This window comes from Anomalospiza imberbis, chromosome 10, assembly GCF_031753505.1.
Source record: "Anomalospiza imberbis isolate Cuckoo-Finch-1a 21T00152 chromosome 10, ASM3175350v1, whole genome shotgun sequence".
NCBI lineage: Eukaryota > Metazoa > Chordata > Aves > Passeriformes > Viduidae > Anomalospiza > Anomalospiza imberbis.
Window position 1 is genome coordinate 8,898,110 of NC_089690.1, and position 9,747 is coordinate 8,907,856.

The 9,747-nt window shown below is 61.1% G+C and overlaps 2 protein-coding genes across 4 annotated transcripts; one reads left to right on the top strand and one right to left on the bottom strand.

The window, feature by feature from the left end:
* The first annotated feature begins 1,024 nt into the window (after nt 1-1,024).
* LOC137479840 (uncharacterized) lies at nt 1,025-4,560 on the top strand. Of its 2 annotated transcripts, none has more exons than XM_068200475.1 (2): nt 1,025-1,045; nt 2,677-4,560. In XM_068200475.1, the coding sequence occupies exon 2, from the start codon at nt 2,701-2,703 to the stop codon at nt 3,838-3,840; it is 1,140 nt and encodes a 379-aa protein (XP_068056576.1). In that variant the 5' UTR covers nt 1,025-1,045; nt 2,677-2,700; the 3' UTR covers nt 3,841-4,560. The 2 variants fall into 2 exon arrangements, with proteins under 2 accessions (XP_068056576.1, XP_068056577.1); XM_068200476.1 differs by lacking the exon at nt 1,025-1,045 and adding an exon at nt 2,246-2,259.
* Nucleotides 4,561-4,734: 174 nt separating this feature from the next.
* LOC137479841 (PHD finger protein 13-like) lies at nt 4,735-9,039 on the bottom strand. Of its 2 annotated transcripts, none has more exons than XM_068200477.1 (5): nt 8,678-9,039; nt 7,047-7,139; nt 6,124-6,736; nt 5,774-5,812; nt 4,735-5,662 (listed from the first exon to the last, which is right to left on the bottom strand). In XM_068200477.1, exons 1-5 carry the CDS (start codon nt 8,777-8,779, stop codon nt 5,436-5,438), a joined length of 1,074 nt encoding a protein of 357 aa, XP_068056578.1. In that variant the 5' UTR covers nt 8,780-9,039; the 3' UTR covers nt 4,735-5,435. The 2 variants fall into 2 exon arrangements, with proteins under 2 accessions (XP_068056578.1, XP_068056579.1); XM_068200478.1 differs by having other exon boundaries at nt 5,774-5,809; nt 8,678-9,034.
* Between the last annotated feature and the right edge of the window lie 708 nt (nt 9,040-9,747).

The following is a 9,747-nucleotide window of genomic DNA, read 5'->3' on the forward strand; positions in this document are numbered from 1 at the left end:
TGCGCACGGTAGCGTGAGACACACTCCTCCTTCCTGACCCCTCACCCTGAGCTTTAGTCAACAATTATCTGGCCAAGAGGCACTTTGTGCATCCCTAGGGTCCTTGCTAGAGCACTCTGAGCCATTCCCTCCCCCATGTGAGATGCCCCATGGCATATCACTTCCCCTCCCGGTGCAGAGAGGAGAGCTGAAGTGTGCAGCTGCTCCCCTTCCCTCTCCTTTACAACCACAGGAGAAGGGTGCTAATCCATGTGTTATCCCCCCGTGACAGCCACCAGCTCTGGGAGCTGCTGGAGGCCCTGCACACACCACAACACATCCACATAGCCTGCGACGTGCATGGGACTCCTGCTCCCATCATCACAGCAAGCGCCACAGCCACACCAGCCCCAGAAAAAAAACCCACAAGCTTTGATTTTTCTCTGAGATATCATTTCTAGGCCAAGCTGAGGCGAAGAAAAGCATCCAAATGTGAGCACTGGTTCAGTGCCACCAGCCGTGGCGATGGAGCTTGGCCAGCCCACAGCGTCAGACGTCGGCCGCGGCGTGACAGCAGGTGAGTAACAACGGCACGTGCAGCACTGGGGACACAGCTGAGTCTCCCCAGCGTGCTGGCAGCTTCAGCAGGAGACACAGAAAGACTCCATCTCAATCTGCTCCCAGCAGCATCAGGCATCAGGTGTTTGTGTCCCTGCTCTGCCCTGTCACAGCTTCCCTTCAGCAGTTCACCACCGTCACCAAGAGGCCTGGAGAGCTTGGCATTGTTCTTCAGCAGAGTGCTGAGCTAAGACGTGTTAAAATCTGCCAACAGGGACCCAGCTCAACCCATGACTCCATTCAGCATCCTCACACCCCAGTAACACCTCACCAGCAGCTGCAGCACAACCCAAGGGGCCAATCAGGATCTGGGTATTTATCCCCAAATCACCTCTTTCTGGAGCTGAATTATCGCCCACTGATAGGGCTTGCTGGAGGAGGCACAGACCACAGAGATTTTTCAGATACTCTCAGGTCCCGAGTCGCTGACAAGCCCTGTGAATTTAGTGTGAATTATTTTGGGAAACAACCCAAAACCCGGGCTGGCAGGAGCTGTGCTCAGTGCAGCTGCAGCTCCTCAGACCCCGCTGAAGATTGCACAGGCTTGCCTGCAGGGAGAGGGGCAGGGGCATCCTGTTTAGCTGCTCCATAATAAGCAAGAACTAAACCAAATCCTGAGGATGGGTAGCCATGTGGGAGGAAGATGCCAGTGGTGTTTCTGGTCAAAATCAGGCACACTTCGGCTTAACCAGCGTAATATTGGTCTGCCCAGCTGTGGGGAGTTACAGAGGGCCTGGAGGGAGGAAATGAAAGGACACACCAGCAGAGATAGAGATGGCTGGTGGAGACATCTGGGATCCTTGGGGAGAGGGACTGGGAATGCTGCCAGCACTTTAGCCTGGCTAACTGAAATCTTCCCGGGATGCTGGCAGAGGTAGATGGAGGGGCTGGAAGCCCCTGTTGTGGGGCTGGCTCTGACTCAGACCCAGGCCACACACTGGTGGCTGCTGGATTTGCTTTCGGCAGGGGAAAATAACAGGGGCTCCCAGCCGTGGAGCGGGCCCGTGGGGGAATCTCGCAGCAGCCTCCCCGGAGAAACCGAAACTGCCTGGATTTGAGGAACCCGAAACTCCCGTGCCGGTGAGTGAACTTCCTGCAGGGGGGCCGAGCCCTCTGCGAGGCCCGGAGGTGGGGCTGTGCCATCCCTGCGCCGGGAGCTGCTCACACGGCAGCACAGCCGCACCGCGGGCGCTCCCGGGTGGGTATCGCCGCTCCAGCTTCTTGCCCTTCTCCCGAACGTCTGCTCGCGCTGGGACGTGGAGGCTCAGATCAGCTTGGGCCACCGGAGCTCGGCGGGGTCCCCTCAGGTCAGCCTGTCCCTTCACAGTGGAGCTCGAGAGGCTCAGCCCTCTGCCCACGGGCGGGGTACGCGGGGTTTGTCACCAGCCCGGTGTAAAATGTTCGGGGGTGTCGGGGGCGGCGTGATGCGGGGGAAGGCAGAGGGATGTCGGGCCGGAGAGGAGCGGGCATGCCCGGGCAGAACCCGCGGCGCGAATGGCCGAGCGGCTGCTTCCCTCTAGCGGGGACCGGGGGCTCGGCCGACGGCTGCGCCCAGCCCAGCCCAGCCCCGCACCTCCCTCCCTCCCTCCCGCACCCTCGGCCGCCGCCCCTGCGGCACGCGGTGAAGGCGGGACGCGCTTCCGGAGCGGCGGCGGCGGAGCGGTGAGAGCGGCGGCACCGGGCGGGGCAGCTCCGCACCGCGGTCCCGGAGCGCGCCTGGGATCCCCGGGGTGGTGCTGGGGGTTCCCGCCCGCATGCCCGCCCGGCACCCCCGCCTGGCCGAGCGGATGGGCCCGAGGGGAACGCGCCTGGTCCCCGGGCAAAAGTGGCTCCGGCGGGCACCGCTGCCGCGTCCCGGCGGAGGTGGCTCCGGGGGGCCGTTGTGCGGAGAAAGGGGGAGAGAACGAGCACCCCAGATGGGCCAGCTGCCATTTCACCGTGACACGTGAGCCGAGGGAAGGTGTGGCAGTAGCAGTTCTGGCAGGGACACGGTGTGCCCTGGAGCAGGCGCAGGGAGGGCCAAGACAAGGGAAATAAGTGTTAGAAAGATCTGCATTAAATTTCATTCCATGTCCACAGTGTAAGATCCTCTGACTTGTAGCAATGGGGAGACCCAGGAAGGAGTCTGCTGGCACATCATCCCCCCGACCAGCCACAACTGCCTCCAAAAGTGCTCCCGCTGCACCCCCGCCTTCCACTACAGCCACCCGGGCCAAGGCCACAGCTGCAGGGAGCCGATCCCGAAGCACTTCGGCTGCCAAGGCTACCACCCCCACGCAGGGGCTGGGGACAAAAGCAGACTCTGCTCAGCCGAGATCCACAGCATCCCGATCCACAGCATCCCGTGGAGCCCGAGGAGATGCTGGGGACAAGAGCAGAGCACCCAGCAGGAGTTCTACAAGCCAGAAGGCACCTGATGCCAAGGGAGCCGCCGGTCCTGCCAGAACTGACCTGTACCCACAGAAGAAGCAGCCTGGGGCTGACCCGAGCAAGGCCTGCGACCGGTTCCTGCCCCCTGTAAAGAGCAAGGACATCCCGAGGGTGGAGAAGGAGACCCGGGGCCAGCGGGAGAACCCCAAGTGGTACGAGTGGCGGGAGAACCGCATCACTGCCTCCGTGGCCCCCAAAATTGCCAACAGCAAGTTTGCCAACAACAAGACAGATGAAGTGCCCAAGTCCTACCTAAAAGAGGTGGTGGGCTCTGGCTCCAAGGTGCAGACCCCAGCCATGTCCTGGGGGATCTGCAATGAGAAGGTGGCTGTGGAGGCCTACAAGCAGAAGTTACAGAAGGGGGGCAAGCCAGTGCAAGTGGAGGACTGTGGCCTCTTCATTCACCCAGAGAAGAATTGGCTTGCTGCCAGCCCAGATGGGATCATCAAGGATCCAGCCACAGGGAAGGACCTGGGGCTGCTGGAGGTGAAGTGTCCCTACAAGCACAGGAACAGGACAGTGCGTGAGGCCTGCAAGGACAAGGACTTCTGCCTGGAGGTGGATGGGGATTCCTATGCCCTGAAGAAGAATCATCCCTACTTTACCCAGGTCCAGTGCCAACTGGGAACCACTGGCTTGCAGCGGGCCGACTTTGTGGTGCACACCAACAAGGAGACGGCTGTGGTCCCTGTGGAGTTTGACAGGGAGTTCTGGAGGAAGACGGTGCCCAAGCTGGAGAAGTTTTACACAGAGGCAGTGATTCCCCACCTGGAGCAGCAGGCAGGCAGCTCTGTCTACGCCAAGGAGGAATAGACCACTGCCTGCCAACCGCGACTGGATACTTGTTTGGCTGCATAACTCCGTCTTTGTTCCCTAGCATAGAAGTTAGACCCAGGTTAGTTGCTGTTCCTGAACCGTTCACAGCCTTGGAAATGAAAAGCTGTACCAGCAGGACCCAGCTTTCTAAGGGTCCCCAAAAAAGTGCCTTCTTGCTGCCTCAGCCAGGCCAGCTTTCAGACCCCAGAGCCTTCTTGTCCTGTCACCCTCACTGCATCCCCCACCTGTCCCAAGAGCATGCCAGATGGAAGCTGGCACACATCTGGATCTGCAAATGAAACCAATGACATCTCTGTGTTGGAATTAGAGGCTTATTTTGTGAAGAAAACTGGAACCTTTGGCACCTCAGTTGCTGTCCGGACGAATTTCTAACTGCACTCCAGAGTGGAGACAGAGACAAGGAAGGTTTGTCAGAACCCAAGAGCAAAACTCTTCTTTTGAGCCAGTGATGTGCCTTAAGCATCAGAGCAAAGGCACACGGACACCCGTCCTCCCTGAGCCATCAGACCTGTTGATTCTGTGGAATAACCCATGACATTCCCCGTCAGATGGCAGCAGGCTCTGGAACATGATTCCCACTGAAGAGGTCGTTCTCCAGGCCGTGCACCTCCTGAGGACCTACCCATGGAGCATCCCTGTAAACTGCAGCAGTGTGGGGAGGTGGTCATTGCCAAATTAAACACAGATGCACTGGTCTGCTCGTTTCCTGTTGTTTTTGCAGCTTGGGGTTTACCTGGGGGAGTATCAGGGCCGAGAGGTGTCCCTACACAAGGTCCCCTCCCAGCCACAGCAGAAGGGAAGCAGGGGAGCACTTGGGTCCCCAAGGGACATGAGAATCAAGGTCACTGACCTATGCCAAAGCCACTACTGTTATGGCAAAAGTATTTATTATATACATAAGACTCCAGTCACACTCCACAGGGCAAGGACCAGAATTCGCTATAATACAAATAAACTATAATACAAATAAACTATAATACAAATTAACTATAAAAACATAAAGCACTTTTGGGGCCCAGGCTTTCCACAGGAGGAGAGAGGCACAGGGACAAGCCTGGGGGCTGCTGTGTGACAGGGGGCTGTCCCACACCCTGCCCCCAGCTGTGGTCCCACAGTAACCAGATGTGCAAGTAGGAAAGAACCCAGTTAAGAATTAAAGTCACGGGGACTGGCAGGTGGGAGCTGAGCTGAGTGTCACCAGGACAGGAGCGGGGCCTGCATCCCCCAGGGAAAGTGCAGAAGGCACATGGGCAGGGCTCTTTGGAGGGGCTGTGAGGAGGAGGTGGGATCCAACAGTTAGTGCATGTGGGGCCCCAGGAGATCACAAACACTAACACACCACCCACAGGGATGAGCATCTGGACCACCCTCCTATCCCCTGCACACTTCTGGGATAACCGAGCTCTATGGCCAATATGATCCTCGGGGAGAACACGCAGGGCAGCTTTCAGGGGCCAGAGGTGTGAGGGGTCAGTCCGGCCCTGTGTCCCAGCCCCTCCCCTGCCAGTGCATTGATTGTCTAAGTCTTCAGGTTAAAAAGGGACCCCCGGCCTTCCTGCTCTGCAGGAGCATCAGTCAACGAGGCGCTTGCGGGGCACTGTCCGAGCTCGGTTCGAGCGGCGAATCTCCTGCTTGGCATCGCGGCACCGCTGGCAGATGAAAATGTCAGGCACGTTGGATTTGCGGATCTTGGCACAAGAGAGGTGGATCCAGGTAGCGCATTCGTTACATTCGATCATGGGCCTCCCTGCGAAGGGCTTCATGCAGAAGCAAGTGATGAGATCCCAGGCATCGTCATCTGCTCAGGGAGAGAGAGACACCGCTCAGACACCACCTTACCAGCTGCAGGTCTGGTTGTGGCCAGACCAGCCAGTTCTACTGGTGTTCAACGGGACAGACCCCCACTCACCTTCTGCTTTGGTGTTGGGAACTTCTGCGAATTCGACTGCTAAAGTTGCAAAAGGGGGAAAAGAAAAAAAATCAAAACCAGATGAGTAAGGCAGCCCTACACCCCACTTCAGACCTGTTTCAGGTCTGCACCACTTGCTCTGCAGAACAGAGCTACCAAAGGGCTGGTCAGCTTCCTGCCCTCTGCTCTTCAGTCCCCCAAGTCCCAAAAATATTCCTCTTGCTGGGAGAAGCCTGGGCCATGGACAGGCCCTCCCTGTGGCCAGCAAGGGTGGCTCCAGCTGAGGGAGGGACAATGTTTGGCATTGGCTGCAGCACAACAGGGCCCTCTGTAGTCCCCCAGACACTTACCACTGAGCTGGGAGGTCTCTCTGCTTGTATCTTCCCCTGTGCTTTGGTCCAAGGTGTTACAGGGACTAGGGATTTTCCTCTCTCCAGAGAAGGGGTCGTGCTCCTTAAGCTGAGGATCATCTGCTGGCTTCTCAGTTCCCTGTGCTCCATACACCAAGTCCTTCTCCTCCGTCATTGGCTCCTCCAAGAGGGAATTGGGCTGGGGGTCCCCAGGCGGGTTGAGGGAAGGCTCCAATAGCTCCTCTTTCACAGGAGACAGCTGTCCTGCCAGTGCAGCCAGCTGCTTCACCCCATCCTGCTCTGCCCCAAAGTCTTTCCAAGCACTCAGCGGCACCCTCTTCTTCACCTCCTGCTCCAAAATGCGTTTCTTTGCTGGTGGTTTCTTCCGTTTGATTTGCTGGGGCCGGACGTTGTAGAAGGCAGTGGAAAAGGCAGGGCTGCTCATTAGCAGGCCACTGCCCGCAGCCCCCCTGGCCACAGCATTCCTGCTCTTCCTATTGTCCATGGGGATGTGGCCATCAGAGGAGTGAGATGAGGTTGAACTATCGCTGTCCTGAGTGCTCCCCGTGCTGTTCTGGGGGCTCATGCTGCCTCCGTGGGTCCAGGGCACATACTAGTGGCAAGAGGTGAAGATGAAGGATTAGCAGGGGAGACCAGAACACAGGTATTTGGGGTAAGGAGAGAACGACTCTCCAGCAGTGTCTACCCAAACCTCAAGGCCAGACTGGATGGGCCCTGAGCAACCTGATCTAGTGGGTGGCACCCCTGCCCATGGTAGGGGAGTTGAAACTAGATGATCTCCAAGGTCCCTCCCAACCCAAACCAATCCATGATTCTCAAAGATTAGGGAGCTGAGTCTGACATGGCAGGGAGACCGGGAGAACCAGTGTCTTTGTAGAGGAACACTGTGCAAGTCCACTAACCTCTTCAGGGTACGGGATGTAGCCTGCATAGGCCAGTACGAAGGTGCAGAACTGATTGAAATCCTCCACGGTTCTCCGCCGTTTCTGAAGTGGCTGCAACAAGCACCACGAGTGGATTAAACTCCACTCCTGGGATATCCCAACCAAGCAGATATCACAACCGGCTCTGGCGGCAGCCCTGGACCACCCGGCAGTTTAACAAGCACAGAATATCAAGGTCACCCAAAACACCCATCCTTCCCGTAACTCATCATCTGCCCAGACAAATGCAGCCCTTCCCTTTAAACCCAGATCCCGGGCGGGGTGGTGGCGGGGCTGGGCGGGGGGGGTGAGGGAGGGCCGGACACACGCGACAACACCGTGACGACATGCCGGGACACCCAGAGCCGGGCAGCGGCTGGCGGAGCCTGAATCGGCGGCTCGGGGGCCCGGTGCCGGGATGTCCGCCTACGGGCGGTGACTCCGGGACGGGGGACGCTCCCGGAGCAGCGCCCGGCGCGCTCGGGGCTCGGTCCCGCGGGGGGAGCGGTGGGAGGGCCGGGCGCCGCCGGCAGCACCAGCGCCCCAGCGGGGCGGCCCCGCACCCCGCGGCCGATCGAGGGGAGCCGGGGCCGGGCCGCGGCGCTCCCCCCGCGGCGGCGGCCGGGGATGGCAGGGGGTGTCGGGGCGGCCCCCCCGCGCCGCCCGTCCCCGTGCCGCCCGTCCCCGCGCCGGGCACCTGATGGCTCCCAAGATGGCGCCGCGCTGCCGGTCCTGCCCCGGCCGACCGACCGACCGGCCGGGGGGGGACCCCGCCCCCCAAACCGACACCCCCGCGCCCGCGGCAACCGCGCCGGCACGGGACCCCCCGTTCCCCCCCGAACCGGCGCGGAGCACCCCCGCTCCCCTTCACACACACGCGCACCCCGGCACCCCCGCAGCCCCCAGCCCAACCGACCATCCCCGGGCCCCCTCATGGGGACCCCGAGTGCCGCCACCGCCGCCCCGGGGCAGCATCCCCCGCCCGTGCCCACAGCCGCCCCCCGAGGGCTCCTCTCCCACGCACGGCCCCCGCGGGCACACACGGAGCCGCCCCCCCCACGCACATAGAGACACTCACACACACAGAACCCCCCCAGCCCTCCACAGCAAGCTTCCCCCTCCGGCACCACCACCCCCCCGCACACAGCGCTCCCCCACGAGGCCCTCCGCCACACACGGCCCCCCCAGCACACACAGACACCCACGGAGGGACCCACAACCCCCCCGCACACACATGGCCACACAGCGGAGACCCCCCCGTACACACAGAGAGCCACACAGAGGCCACCCCCCTCCCTACACACACACACACACACACACAGAGTGAACCCCCCCGTACACACACACAGCCACAGAGAGAGGACCCGCCCGGACACACAGACACACAGGGGACCCCCTCCCCCTTCCACACACACGCCCAGGGGACCCCCCCAGCACACACACACGGAGAAGGGACTCCCCCCCGCACACACACAGGGGGACCCCCCCGCACGCACACAGCCACACGAGCCCACCCCCATCCGCGCACACACAGACGATCCCCCCCGCTCCCCCGCAGCCCAGCACGCAGCCAGCCCCCGCCACGATCCGCTCCCCACCGCTCCGCTCACCTCCTCGGGCGCCGGGGACGCGGGGCTGGGCACGGGGCTGCTCCCCGCCGAGCACGGCCCGCCGCGGGGGCAGGGCTCCGCCGGCTGCCCGCCGGCGCTCATGCCGGTGCCGGTGGCGGTGCCGGTAGCAGTCCCGGTGCCGGTAGCAGTCCCGGTGCGGTGCGGTGCCCGCCGCCGGTGGGAGCGAGGCTCGAGCGCCGCCCCGGCCGCAGGGGCGGGACCACCTGGTGGCGGGGAAGGCGGGGGCGGGGCCTCTCGCCGGCCGTCCCGGTGCGGGGGGGTGCCGGTGAGTGTCCGCCCCTCCCGGTACCGAGTACGGGAGCGCAGCCGGGCTGGACTCGCCCGGACCCTCCGCCGCCGCCAACGGCAACGCCGAGGCACCGCCCGCCGCCCGCGCGGGGTCGCGGCTCATGGAATGTTGGGGCTCGGGGGGAGCGCCGCGTTCGAACGGTCCCCGCCGCCGGGGCCGGAACCCACCCCACCGGGGTGCTCCGTCCGACATGGCCTGGGACAGCGCCGGGGCTGGGGCATCCACAGCTGCTCTGGCCAACCTGTGCCACTGTCTCTGCACACTCCCAGGGAAGAATTTCATCCTAATATCCAAAGTAAGTGTCCCCTCTTTCACTTTAAAGCCATCCCCCCTTCTCTCATCCCTATCTGCCTGTGTAAAAAGTCACTCCCTCTCTTTAAAATATGTCAACAACAAAAGCCATCCCAGAATTAATTTTCTCCTTACTAGATGAGGATGGGCACCCCACAAGCAGGTACCAGGTACGTAGACAAGGCAAAGATGTTTAATGCCTTCTTCGCTTCAACTTTCAACACCAGTGATGGGCTCTAGGGGTCCCTGAGCTGGAGGACCATGGCTGTGAAAATGATTAACTCCCAAACTTGTGCAGGATCTGCCGTTCCAGCTGAATCCTTTTATAGGGATGCTATACCGGGCCTTACAGAATTCATCCAAGAGTACTCAAAAGAGCTGGTGGATGTCATCATGAGACCTCTCTCAATGATTTTTGAACTGCCATGGGAATCTGGAGAGATCCCACTTGACTGGAAATTGGCAAACA

What these genes read in the sequence shown, in the direction of transcription:
- LOC137479841 (XM_068200477.1), bottom strand. Translation starts at nt 8,779, where the DNA reads ATGAGCGCCGGCGGGCAGCCGGCGGAGCCCTGCCCCCGCGGCGGGCCG. An exon ending in ACATCCCGTACCCTGAAGAG is followed by an intron (nt 6,737 to 7,046) that starts GTTAGTGGACTT and finishes TCTTGCCACTAG; the next exon opens with TATGTGCCCTGGACCCACGG. An exon ending in TCCCAACACCAAAGCAGAAG is followed by an intron (nt 5,663 to 5,773) that starts GTGAGTGGGGGT and finishes CTCCCTGAGCAG; the next exon opens with ATGACGATGCCTGGGATCTC.
- LOC137479840 (XM_068200475.1), top strand. Translation starts at nt 2,701, where the DNA reads ATGGGGAGACCCAGGAAGGAGTCTGCTGGCACATCATCCCCCCGACCA.